We start from the raw sequence: 14,045 nt of genomic DNA on the forward strand, positions 1-14,045 counted from the left end.
TTGAAGAATGTGGTAGGTTGGTTGAGGAGAATGATATGCTGAGAACTGATTTAGTACAATCCCAGAGTATTGAACAAGAGCTTGAGAGACAAATGAAAATTCTGAGAGAATATCTAACTACTGCAAGTGAGTATAAAAAAAAATTCAAGATTAGCTCAGCACAAGTAGATGAGTTGTTTAAGAGATAAAGACAGATTGGAGATTGGAGTGGACTTGGATTTGAGCAAGGATAGAGTTTTGGTACTTCTAGTGAAGATGAAAACTATAAGGAACCGGGAAGGCAATTTAATGCTTACAAATTTAATGGTAGATGTTTTGTTTGCAATAGATTTGGTCACATGGCTAGACAATGTAGAAACAAAGAAAATCAGAACCTTGATTCTGCTCTTGGTAAATATTCTAAATGCAATAAGTATGGTCATAAGATAGAAGATTGAAAAATGAATGTTAAATGCTATGCAAGTTGAAAGTTTGGACATATGGCTAATCAGTGCAATTCAAGTAATTTCACCAGTTTTAGGAAAGTAATTCAAAGGAACAATGTTACATGCTATGCATGTAATGAGGTTGGGCATATTGCTAAATTCTGTAGAAGCAGAAATCCATCGGTTGGTAATGGAGGATCAAATGAGAAATGGAAAGAGAAGGTTAGTGAAATCCAGCAAGATCATACTCAGAGATGGGTTAGGAAGACTGAAGAACAATTATCAGATGAAATGCATCGATTACTTATCCTCTAGAGGAGGTTTCTCCTGCACCGGTAGGTAGCTCATCTAGTAACTGAGGCAGATTCCTTAGGGATAGGCTAAATTAATGAATATGTTGTGTATGCCTCGAGAAGAGGTTCTGGAAGATGTTATAGACAATCGAGATGTCTATCGAGCATGGATATGTTTTGTTCAAGATCCAATATATTTCATCGGTAGTCATTTATGTCAATGGAAGATTAGGGTTTTTCATGGAGGATAAAAGGTCAAATTCACTACATTATTGATCACCTTGCATTCAGAGTGATTTCAGAGTGATTAAAAGTGACTAAGAGTGATCAAAGGCATTTAAGAGAAATCAGATTTCTTTTTCAGCGATTTCACCAGTGATTGGAAGAATTTGTTAAGGGTTTTGACCGGAAGTGATCAATAGGTGTTTATATTTAAACATGGAAGTGGGATCATCATCTATTCCTATCTTTGTTGCAAATCCAACTGTAGTAGAGGTCAAGGACCGCCCCAGGCCAATTTTCAAGTGGTATCCACATGTGGCTACCCTAGAAGATTTAGTTGGAGTATTTTCCCATGTTTTGGAGGGAGTTGTCTATGTTGAAGATGTTAGGACATACATACATTGCCACATAGAGGACTTGGGAACATATGAAATAAAGAGGTTGTACATGAGTGAGCTGATGGGAGAATCTGGAAAGATCAAACCAACATACTAGCACATTGAAGACTTAGGGTTTATCGACATTCAGGACATCCCAAAATTTGAAGATGAGATAATTAGGTATGTTTTGAGCAGAGTACATGGGGAGTTTATTTGGTTGGATAGACCTTACAAGATCACCAAGGAAGTCATTCGGGCAATCACTAGTTTACCATCGGCTAGGAAACATCCAAATAAGAAGGTTTTGAATGATTATGTCAATAAAATCATCAGCGTGACATCTAATAGGAGAGCTATGAGAATTAGCACAACTATCGATACAAACATCAAATTTGGTAGCATGATCATTGGGTATAAGGTAACTCAATCAAACCGACTGAATTCTGTTTCTAGTTCCTGCATTTTCACAACATACAAAATAATGAGAGAAAATGTGAAATTGGATCTATGAGGGTGGATGTTAGATGAAAACCTAGGGAAGATTAAGGGAGAAAAGAAAGCAACCTCCCACTATGGCAACTTAATTGTCTGCTTAATGTTATTTTTCATGAATGATACACCCGATTTTGGGAAGAGGCAATGGGAATTTGATATTCCAGTAGGGAGACATTTGAAACAATCAATTGCTACTTTAGGCAGTCAGAGAGATGATAAAGTATGGGAATATTTTAAGGGGTTTCGGAAATATATGAATTCTAGGGAAAGGGTTCCTAAGCATATTGTAGAAAAATATTCAATTGACATATGCCTCATGGTGAAGAAGGATGAAACACTTATGGAAGTGATTAAGCCCCAAAAAATTTGGATTGAGGAAATGGGCTATGAAGTGGATGCACAAATTCTTGAGGCTTATGCAAAATGTTGATTCATGCACCTATTGATGAGACAGAGAAGCCCTATGGTACTGCAAAACACAAGAGGTTGAAACAGAGTTCAACTGGAAGAAGAGAGAGAAGAAGGAAGGAAAGGCTAGAAAGTTTATTGAGAAAATCTCATAGGACATCAAAGCATTAATTGATGTTTTCCAAGAGAAAGGCAGGAAGAGGAAGAATCCAAAAGTACACATTAACCCTGTTACAACAAATTCTAAATCTGAGGACAACACACCCTTGGAATTCAAGAGAGTTATAAGGAAGAAAATAGAGGAAACAAAGGTAGAGGCTAAAGAGAAACCTATTAGGAAGGATACATTCAAAATACCGGCACAAAAGAAAAAACCAAAAGTAACCACTTCAGCTGCATCCAGTACTGCAAGAAGGAAAAAGAAGAATTAAATTGATACAGCTATTCAATCTGGTAATGTTTCACCTAAAACTTGTGTAGAATTGGTAGATGAAATAACTAAGGATGGCATTTTAAAGAGTGTACAATTTTATTATGATCATTTAGAGGATGATGAACAAAGAGAAGTAGAGGAAGTAGTATTATTATACTTGAATATTTATAAGAAAGCTTTAATAGAAATTGAAAACCAAATATCGACAAACTTATATAATATGTTTGATGCTAGAAGATCATCAGCAATGGAAGAAGACAAGCATATTAAAATTCAAGAGTTGTTATCTATTTGTTTTACTATTTCTCTAGAGTAAATGGAAATGACACTTGAGGTAGAAGATAGAAAAGTCTTTAATAGAAAACATAGAATAACCTGTCTGATGTTAGGAAGGGTAAATGAGATAACAAAGGAGACTCAAAAGGCATGGGTTAACTTCTTTGGAGAGAACAGAGGTTTCTTTACTTCACTAGAATCAAAGATAGACACTGTAGACACCTTAGTTGAAGGAAAAGGAAAGGGGAATATGAGTACTTCACCCTCAATTTTGAAGAATATTAAGATAGTGGAAATCAAGCCCCTAGTAGATACAAATGTACAAACAGATGTCGAGATATAGACTAATACATAGAGTGAAAAGGTTGATGATGTACAAGATACTAATATCAAGGATAACTGTCATTTGGATACAAATGTACAGGTTGAGGTTTCAGTTTCTACAGAGGAATCGACAATTACATAGACTGCACCAAGTGGCAGAGCCACCAATGCAAGTGAGGATGCTATAAAGGCCAAATCATCAGAGGAGAAGAAAGGGGAATCTGACAAGGAACCGGTGGTTGGTCCATCATTGTTTTCAATTGACACCTCGTAGGTTGTAAATAAAATCATAACGGAGATGAGTCCTACTGAACTCATGATGACATCAACACAAAATCTAATGGAGGGATCTATCGATAAAGGGATTATTGATCAGTCAATCACTGTTTTACACAAACTAGTCCCGGAGTTGCAAGATTGACAATGAAGCGAGCCAATCTGGCAAGCTCAAGACAATTATTGAGCACATTTCAAAGGATTTTTAATCCTTACAACATATTTCAAACTGACAAGCATTGGAGCAGTTCACTCAGGCTAAAAGAATTGCATTTGATGAAGTGATTGAATCTGAGAAGAAGAAGATTGATGAAAAGCTAAAACTGATAGATAATTATTTGAAACCATGTACAAATATGTATAGTGTATTTTATAAAATAGATATACTTACAGTTAATGTGGATAAGAAAATAAAAGAATTTCAGAAGAAAATTGCAAATATAGCTAATTCTTTTGATGGATTGACTTCATTGACTACATCCATTGATGGTCAAATTTTGATTTTGAAAGCCCAAATTTCTATTCTTGAGAAGAAATGAGACCAAATCATAAGAAGAGCCAGAAGCCTGAGAGGCTTGGTGATTCCCTCATTGGATTCACTCAGTGTACATAAGAAATAATGTATGGATATGGTTGGAAAGCCCACACTAATAGAGGTAAGTGAGAAAGAGTTATTTGCACATATATTAAGTGGACTTGTATCTATTTCCGATACTTTCAAAACTAGTTGGGCTACTTATATTGAGCTATTGGAGAAGGCTTATCCAGAAATTTTAAAGTTTGTTAAGCTTCAGTAAGATATTTTTGGGATACTCAAGGTACAATTTCTTTTGGATCTTTGACATTATTTTGGGAATTTTTGATAGCATTGATGTCAAAGGGGGAGTGATATAGATTTGAAAAAGAATAGAAGTAGTTGTATACATTAGGGGGAGATATGGAGATATGGGAGTATGGAGTATTTTGCATTAATAAATATTCACCTCAGGGGGACTAAGAAGGATGAAATCGACAGATGAAACCTTGAGCATTTTTCACATGAGTGTTGCCATCAATGCCAAAGGGGGAGATTGTTGGCAATTGACACTCAATTGGTTGGTTTCACTATGTTGTCATTGATGGCAACATGGTCTTGTTCTGGCTTCATGTTTTGGTTCAGTTGTGTATCGGCAGACACTTCAAAGACATTACATCAGTACCGACATCGGTAGGATAAAAGGATTTCTTTGGTTATCAGCAATGCAAGCCAACATGGTTAAGAATAAGGTTATCTGAATTGGAGGCTGACATCTCTTGGATTCGGCATCGACAATTGTTTTTTATATTCATGCACTTATGTTATCTATCCGATATGTAATTTGATACTATAATTATCTTTGTAAGCTGACATAAGGCATGATAAATTGTCTAGGGTATATAGGTCAGTTGGATTAGACCATTTTGATATGGATATGCTAATAGATGTGGTAATGGATACGTGAATGTGATATAATGCGAAATATATCAGAGTGATTATATATGTGAGGATATTTATGCAAGGGTTATTCCCGTAAAAGGTTTAAGGTTTCAGACTGGAACAAACAAAGCTTAAATCGGAACTGTATTCTAGCATAGAAGATGTTATCTTAGCAGTTCAACACTTCTTTGGATTGTAGTCTAGGTTTATATGTAGTCAATTAGGCTCCATTTGTGATTGAGCAGTGTGCTCTAGGCTATAAGCCTTCCTGCAAGTGCAAGTGCAGGCCCCTTATATTTGATATTGTGGGTCACAAATCCCACCGTGGTCTTTTCTCTTTGAGGTTTTCCACACATAATTTTGTGTGTTATGATTCTCATTTATGTGATTGTCTTATTGGTTACTTACTTCTTTCAATTATGTATTTACTGGTATACTAGTTGGTGTATGCATGCTTTAATAAGGTTAAAATTGATCATTTTGGTATTACACTAATTCACCCCCTCTCAGTGTTATTGGATTCCAACATCTAGAGCTTCTTAAAGTGGTAGTAATTTGAAATATCTTCCCAGCAACGTGCATCCCATCATAATCTCTCATCATTAAATTCATTTGTAAGGCCAAAGATATCAACATCATTTTTTGCTAGGTCGCACAAAGTTTTTGGGAAGGTTTCCCTTCATCTCCACCATCTAATCACCACATTTTCAATAGCCGGGTTGGCAACATAATCCGTCGGTTTATCTCATTCCTAAAAAATGTGCGAAATCTTGACCTCCTCTAGATTGGCAATCATTTCAAAATAATCCTTAATCAGGTTCAAAATAGTCCAACTTGGCTCCGTACTACCCCTGATGCACTTCACAATGTTGAGCGAGTCACTTTCCAACCAGACCCGTCTAAAGCCTTCTTCGCTCGCCATGTGTAGCCTTATGTAGGCAGCACTGGCCTCCACATAATGGCTAGTCTAGGTGCCCTAAGTACTATGCAGTTGTTAATGGTTTAGTTTCCTTCAAGTTATTTGATTTTATATAAAAGGATACCCTTACGATATAATGAAATAATCAAAGTTTTCATGATTCCACATTCAATTCTACTTTTATTTTAGTTTGTGTCTTTTGGGGGCGATTTTTTTTTGCATTTTAGCTTATGTATTTTTTATTCTTTTAATTTAATTTTCTATTGTCTTCCTTCCACCTTTTTTCTTGTGAATAATTAGAGTAAGAGTAGGTTATAGTATTGATCTATGTTGATTTGGGTCACCACTTTCATTTTAGGCTTAAAAAGGAACTAACCTTTGTTGGAAGTTTGATCTTAAGTTAGAAAGGTCCAACACTTGAGATATCATTCCCATTGTTGTTTTGAAATACTAAACTAAGTTCAATAAGCATTAAATTCTAGGTGACAATAAGTAGCAAGGAGTGAATGCTTGATTAGATGATAGAATAATGATATAATGGGTACATAAAGTACATAAAAAGTCTTACTTTTATAGGAAATGTAAAGAGAAAATAAAAATGATTCATTATGACAAGTGTCACAATCATATGATATAAGACACAAAAAAACAAAAACAAATCGAAAAGTGCACTAAATCTTCTCTATAGCCTATTCACAATTGCATTATGCACTTTAACTTTAGTAAGAGATCTATTATATATAAACACCTTTAAAATAAAATACTAAATTGTTAGGGTTGCACTCTCCTTATTCAAAACCTTTGATGAACAAATTCAACAATAGTATACCAAGATTGAGGATAGTAGCAAAGCATGTGATATACTCCTAGGATGTTGATGCAATATCCTTTTAACATTTTGCAATTGAATTTGATATAAGCTCTAAAGATTCCTAGACATGTGTCAAATGATTCATTCTGAATTAGGTTTACTCCTTAAATACATCATAATAATATGTAATTTGAAATAATTCACACATTAGTGTACTCTTAATAAATAATTAAAAAAATGCAACAAGATTTGAATTTTAAAATTTAGGGTCAAATCTAAAGAAGAAAAAAATCAATATTAATTATGTATTTAGGAATATGCAGTAAAATAATAAATAATAGATTTAAGGATGAGCATTGAGTCTTAGAGATAAATAGTAACAAGATCAAGACGAGATAATAATATTTGACTAATGAATACATAAAAGACAACCTAACCTCATCATAATGAACAATATAACCTAATCAACATAAAACCAAAATTTATAAAAAAAGACTTAATTAAGAAAATTATTAAAAATTAAACTAAAGTCAACTAATATGAAAAAGACAACGGTCATATAAAATTCAACAAATAGTAACAAGATCAAAATGAGATAATAATATTTCACCAATTTACATGTAAAATAAATCTTATGTACTAATGAATACATAAAAGACAGCCTAACCTCATCATAAAGAATCATATAACCTAATCAACATAAATCCAGAATTTATAAAAAACACTTTAATTAAGAAAATTATTAAAAATTAGATTAAAAGACAGCTCTCATATAAAATTCAACTCTTACTAAGAAATACGTGAAAGAACAACCCAACCTGATAATGACCTATGAACCCAAATATACAAGAAAAGACATAGTATAAAATTATTAAAAGTCGGTCTAGTTTTCTAATTACGATTCGAAAGTCCATTATGTCGAGCAACACTTGGTCCGTGCCTCGCTATTGACAATAAGTTCTGCTAAATACTCTGATTAATTCACATCAAATATTTGTAAGCCGTGCTACCCAAATATGGCGTGGCTCAATTCCCCTGCAGTACAGTTGGGTTTTTCACTGATCTTCCTCTGGATCATATACAGATTTCTGACAAAAAAGAAGAGCAAGAAAAACAATGGAAAGTTGGGATTGCCACAAGGGCCACGGCCATCGCCACTGATAGGCGATCTCCATCTGTTGGGAAGCCTTCCTCATAAGTCCCTGGCAGAGATGGCTAACAAGTACGGGCTCATCATGTTCCTACGCCTGGGCTCGGTACTCACGGTTGTGGCTTCTTCTCCTGCCATGGCCAAAGAATTTCTGAAAACCCACGATTTGATCTTCGCCAACAGGCCACCTTCATCGGCAGCCAGGTACATGGCCTACGAGAGCAGAGACGTGGTGCTAGGCTCTTATGGAGAGTACTGGCGGCAGATGAAAAAGCTGTGCACAATCGAATTACTGACGGCCAAGGGAACGGAGTCATTCAGGTGGGTAAGAGAGGAAGAGGTGTCTGCCACTGTGAGATCTGTGTGGGAGGAGAGCGTGAAGGGCATCCGCTACATCGAACTGCGGAAGCCCATCTTCTCCCTCTCACTCAACATAGTGTGCAGAATGTTTGCAGGAAAAAATTTACCCCGACCATCATCTGAGCGGAGGGCAGAGGTTTTTACAGATGGTGGGTGAGATTATGCATCTCGCAGGAGTAGTTGTTCTTGGAGACTTCATTCCCTCTCTTGCCTTTCTCGATTGGGGAGGTCACTGCCACCGCATGAAGGCCGTTCATAAAGTATTCGATGCGTTTGCTGACAAGCTCATCGATGAGCATGTTGAGCGGAAAAGGAGGAAAAAGTCAGAAGAACCAGACATTGTTGTCGTGATGTTGGACATGGCGGAGAGTGAAAATCCCGAGATAGACGTCTCTCGGATACACATCAAAGCAATCATCTTGGTCAGTTCAGTTTAAATGATTTTCATGGACCTTAGCATCACACCGAGACTACATTTTAAGTAATTCATTTGCTCTTTTGTTTTGTCTAATATCTCTCTAACCGACAAGTTCAATGCTTTCACACAGGATATGCTAACTGCCGCAACAGAAGCATCTGCTACAACTGTAGAATGGGCAATGACTGAGCCTTTGCTTGTGCCACATGAGTCCACCCAGGGTTGCAATGTGGGAGGATACTACATTCCACCAAAAACAAGGTTATTTGTGAATGCTTGGGCGATGGGAAGGGATGAAAGCGTTTGGGAAGATGCTTTAGAATTCAAGCCGGAGAGATTTATTGGCTCAAGAATAGATGTGAAAGGCCACCACTTTGAATTGTTGCCCTTTGGAACATGAAGGAAGGGGTGCCCCGGGATTCCCATGGGGTTTTCTGTTGTTGAATTGGTCGTGGCTCAGCTCATGCTTTGCTTTCATTGGACTGTGGAGGGAGATGTGGATAGGGATGAAGTGTTTGGATTGAGCGTACCGAGAAAATTTCCTCTTTCTTCTCTTCCGTCTTGGAGGCTCACCACCAATGAGCCACCATAACATTGGATACACTTAGTGGAAAACTACTGATGTAGACATAACTATCCCACCACTGTAATTAATCCCTTCTTTGGGACTAGTTGTTGGGTAATCACAATAAAAATAAGTAATGAGTATTTTATGTTGGAGTGTTTTTGTGATTTGAAATTTATATCTTAATATGCAAGAGCCTTGATACAAATGAACATATGATTTAAATAACGTGTTGTATGTTTATGAAAGTTGTTTTCATAGGGTGGTGTGCCTTTTTCTATTCAATATTTTATATCTAAACATACAAGAGCCTTGATACAAGTGAACATATGATTTAAAATGAATATTTTATGTTGGAATGCTTTTGTGATTTAAAATTTTATATCTTAATATGCAAGAGTCTCGTTACAAGTGAACATATGATTTAAAAATGAATTATCAATAAGACGAATAGAGTGAAAATACAATTTAAAAACTATTTCAATTGAAAGAGAAACAACAATGAATTAGACTAATATATGACATATACATATTACTTTTTATTTTATTATTTTATTTTATCAAATACGTTTGAAAATAGAAAATAAAATAATGTGATGTAAGATATTTTTTAAAACTGGAGGGAAATTTTTTTTGTAATTCCATGTGAACACAAGGCTAAACAATTCATGTAGTCGATAAAATAGATTTTAGAATATTTTTTACTTGATGCCAATCTAGTCTATAGAAACTAGTTTACACTAATAATTTCTAGCTCAAAGCATAGACCAAAAAAGAATGGGTACAATAAGAATGGAATTAGAAATGTCTATGGTCGCCTGGAAGTTGTCAAAATATTTAGGGAGTTCTTTATTGATGTCTTTTTTGCTAGGAAGAGGAGAGCCATTTCCTTTAGGTCTTTCTCGTTTTCTCTTAGGTTTAGTGACAAGACCATTACTAGCAAGAATAAACACATCAACTTCTTTAATCCCATTAGCATTATTGGTGCTCGGGCTTGAAAGTTTCTCTTCTCTAATGAAACTATCATTGGTTGTAGCCTCTATTTCCTGGTTTAATTCAACCATATTGACGGGGTCTCCACAAGAGTTGTTATAGGGAACTATGGCCAAGTCTTAGATTCCACTGAAAACCTCATGGTCGGCATGGGGATCAACAGTGATAATATCAAAGAAAGCCTCATTCTTTCACTCTCTTCTATTGATATAGGAGAGATGTAGGGGTTCATAAGGTCTATAATGTTGGATATCAAGAATAAGATTCTCTCATTTCCACTATTGGGTGAGAGAGGACATCTAATTCTTCTCAACGAGAAAAGGTTGCACACCCTATGATAAATATTTAGTCTAAATTTAATTCTCAAAAAGGGGAATATTCTCAATTGGAGTATCTTGTAGAGCACTAAAGTTGTTAAAAAAATTTAAAGCTTCGACTCTCCCCATGGGGCTAACCAGAGAGGCTATCTTATTCAATCGATTAATAGGGAGGCTCAAGTACCCTCAATACTCATAATAGTGGACTTCACAAGGGAGCCATTATGATTTTCACTTCCACTAGTCACATACAATATAGGTTGAGGTACAATATTATCTAAAGGGTAGGAAAGAGCGGGAATCCAAAAACTATTGGATACATCAGTCAAATTAAACCTATCATGCCCAATCTTTCTAATGTTCTATAGGGCATATTTCCATATTTTCTTCCTCCTAGGCTTACGAGTTTTAGGGAAAATAAATTGATCACAATATGCCTTTAGATTCTCCCTAGCTTCAATAGCACAACAGAGATAGCAGATTGGGGGAGAGGGGGCAATGGTAAAACCTTCTAAAACTAGAGAGTTATCTAGTTTTAGAAGATTAGTAGGCAGGAAAATGATTGCATCTCGCGCAATGTCTTAAAGATAATTGAGACTCTCCAAGACCAACCTTTGAAAAATATTCTAGGCCTCATAAGGTACATGTTGGAGCAGTTGGGGCAGATTAGCACAAGAGGCCCTTGCACTACCAGAGGAAGGAGTGATACCTCTAGGTTTGATAGTCAGTGCCATTTTGGAAAGGAGAGGAAAATTCCTATGAATATTCCTCTCCCTCCTACATAAGAAACAAACATTGATGCCACCCAAAACATCAATAATATAGACAAGGGGTTCCTCATATAGATTAATTTTGATGAACCTAGGTAGGTCTTTACCTAGATTAATAGAGATGAGCACTCTAGCATCCATATTGGGGGCAAGAGTCAGAGAATTGTCAACCCTAAGTACGTTCCCCACAAAATCAAGAATTTACGGAATAAAATTCCAGAGAAAAGGGGAGAGGTTTTAACAACAATCCACCTAGAGAAAGAAAGAGATAAAATCTCATCACTAATGTCATCAGGTGACCACTTGAGAGCCCTAACAATATAGTTACCTATTAACCAATATTGCCTCTCAACCATTGCCATTTGCAAGTTGGCATCCTTTCTAAAAAATTTAATGAAAACCCCCTTTTGAATAATCCTACAGAAAGACATTTTAAACCTTATTTTTAAATCCATATCTTCTTAAGCCATTGTAGCATCCTAAAATTGTACCTCTTATAAATTTGACTGCATTTGGGGACCTCACCTTAGTGTTCTCATCCTCATGCTTGATCTAGACCCGTTGATATCTCTGCCATGCAATAAACATCATATTTTCATCTCGTGCCTTGTTGGGACCCCTTAACCCAGGCCCAATTTTGGGTAAGACTAGGGCATTGTGGCTTGGTCCTCACTGGGACCATGGTTTCACACCATGGTCCTCCCTAATTTGGGCCTAATTTGGATCCTTAGCCTCATCTCAAATTTGAGCGCGAAACCTTGGTCCATGTTAGCCTATGTTAGAGAATTAATATGTTTAACAACAGGCAAGTATATAAGGAGGTCTTCCCCTCTGGTTTGGCATAGGGTGATAAGAAAAAAAAGGGCAATAAGGCAAGGATAAGAGGGAGAACTATAGTCAAGCATTCAATCATTGAAGCATTCATCATCGAGAATTTTTAGAGGTCTTCAAGGCTACATATTCTTCATCTATCCATTGTGGAGCAACATCACATCATTCATTTGCAAGCATGTTTGTGTGTTAGGGTTTTGCTATGTTCATGCCATTTCATACAACATTTATGATTACATTCAAGAAGTAAAGAATCATCATCAATCATTACAAATCATTTGAGATATACCTTTCCATTATTTATTTCAAGCATTTGCAATATTTCATTCAAGGTTGATTCCATACGGAGATATGCCACTCAGTATTTCACTCAGCAGGTCTATTAGGCAAGGTTGCCCCCTGCCCCCCACACTCTTTGTGATAGTTATTGATGCTATGTTCTATTTTCTTAGGGATGCTTCACTCTCACCCAAAGTGCAAGGCATTACCCTTTCCAATAAAAAGGATTTGATCAATGTCCGATTTGCAGATGACACAACTTTCTTTCTACACTTAGAAGAAGATAACTTGAGGTCCCTACTTCACAAGATGAAAATCCTTTGTGAAGTCTCAAGAGACAAGGTCTTGTCTCCCAAATCCATGTTGTTGGGAGGGAAGGACACCACTCTTGGGTGGATATCTAAATTTGAATTTCAGTGGGGAGGACCCTCAAAGAAAATCAGGTACTTGGGTATTCCCTTTGCAGTTAACCCTAGTTTGAAGGAGATGTGGTTGTGAGTTAGAGCAAAACTAGACCGCAAGCTTAACAAATGGAACAAGATGTATCTCTCTCTTGTGAGTAGATTGGAAATATGTCAAAATATCCTCTCATCCGAAACCTTGTACTACTCATTCATTTGGATGTTTTGAAATTATCAGATTAGTGATATTCAGAAGGTTATTAGAAGATTCCTATGGTCTCATGGTAAAAGTAACAAGAAGTGACGCTCTGCCAAATGGAGTTGGTGCTATCTGGACAAATGTTTCATGCTTTACAAGGAGATGAACCCTGAAAAATCCTTGTGAGAAACAATGTTAAACTTGTTGTTCCTAAATAAGACCAAGGGTGGAAACAAATCCCCTTTGTTGACCTAATTGTTAGCGAACTCCCTATATCCCCAGTAGGATCTTTAGTATTCAAAACTATTTGGAAGGCTTGGGAATATACTAGGCATTTGATTGCTAACAATGGGTTAGTTGACAATAACAATACTATTGCTAGTGAGAAATATATTTGGTAAAAATTATTGCATAATGACAAACCCTTGGATCTCATCCAGGAGTTCTCAACTAAAATTTGGGCTCTCAAAGATATTAAAATATTCAATGATATCATTAGTGATGGTGCACTTATCTCGTGGGACATTCTACAACAAAGATTTCATATCCCCAATTCCAATGGGAGGACTTAATCCTTGATTAAAGTTGCCTATGATAGGGTGGACCTATCCATTCTAGGTGTAGTGAGAGAGCATAGGTCCTCCTCCTACACCTAGATGAATGGCCCCCCTTTACCTAGAGCTAGTGCTAAATTGATTTATAATTCTTTACATTCTAATGATGATACTTTTGTTTAACTTAATTATGTTTGGAATTTGTAGTATACCAAGGAGGAATGGCAAAAGGCATTTTCCTATCATTGGCATTCCATTATTTTAGCTAGGCAAAAATGTTCCAAATGGCTACTGATATTGCAAAAATTACCTATCAAAGATCTGCAAAATAAGTCATCTATGTTCTCACTATGCAAAAATCCTAAGAATATTTCACATATATTTTTTAATTGCCTCTATGCTAGTGAAATCTGAAATATGTTTGGCATTTACTTTCAGAGTGGTATCTCTCATATTGATGTTATTCATGGATTTATTAAAGGAATGAAAA

The 14,045-nt window shown here is 36.1% G+C and overlaps 2 protein-coding genes across 2 annotated transcripts; both read left to right on the plus strand.

The window, feature by feature from the left end:
* Positions 1 to 7,734: 7,734 nt before the first annotated feature.
* On the plus strand, positions 7,735 to 8,385 carry LOC131032526 (cytochrome P450 750A1-like). The gene has a single exon (XM_057963537.2). The coding sequence runs from the start codon at positions 7,735 to 7,737 to the stop codon at positions 8,383 to 8,385; it is 651 nt and encodes a 216-aa protein (XP_057819520.2).
* A 4-nt stretch (positions 8,386 to 8,389) lies between these two features.
* LOC131032525 (cytochrome P450 71AU50-like) lies at positions 8,390 to 9,046 on the plus strand. Its single transcript, XM_057963536.1, has 2 exons — positions 8,390 to 8,650; positions 8,777 to 9,046. The coding sequence occupies exons 1-2, from the start codon at positions 8,390 to 8,392 to the stop codon at positions 9,044 to 9,046; spliced, it is 531 nt and encodes a 176-aa protein (XP_057819519.1).
* The last annotated feature ends 4,999 nt before the right edge of the window (positions 9,047 to 14,045 follow it).

The sequence above is a fragment of the Cryptomeria japonica genome, chromosome 9 (genome assembly GCF_030272615.1).
Source record: "Cryptomeria japonica chromosome 9, Sugi_1.0, whole genome shotgun sequence".
In the NCBI taxonomy this organism is placed as follows: domain Eukaryota; kingdom Viridiplantae; phylum Streptophyta; class Pinopsida; order Cupressales; family Cupressaceae; genus Cryptomeria; species Cryptomeria japonica.

Coding starts and splice junctions, on each gene's coding strand:
- LOC131032526 (XM_057963537.2), top strand. CDS start 7,735: ATGGCGTGGCTCAATTCCCCTGCAGTACAGTTGGGTTTTTCACTGATC.
- LOC131032525 (XM_057963536.1), top strand. CDS start 8,390: ATGCATCTCGCAGGAGTAGTTGTTCTTGGAGACTTCATTCCCTCTCTT. Junction 8,651..8,776: donor ACATCAAAGCAATCATCTTG/GTCAGTTCAGTT, acceptor GCTTTCACACAG/GATATGCTAACTGCCGCAAC.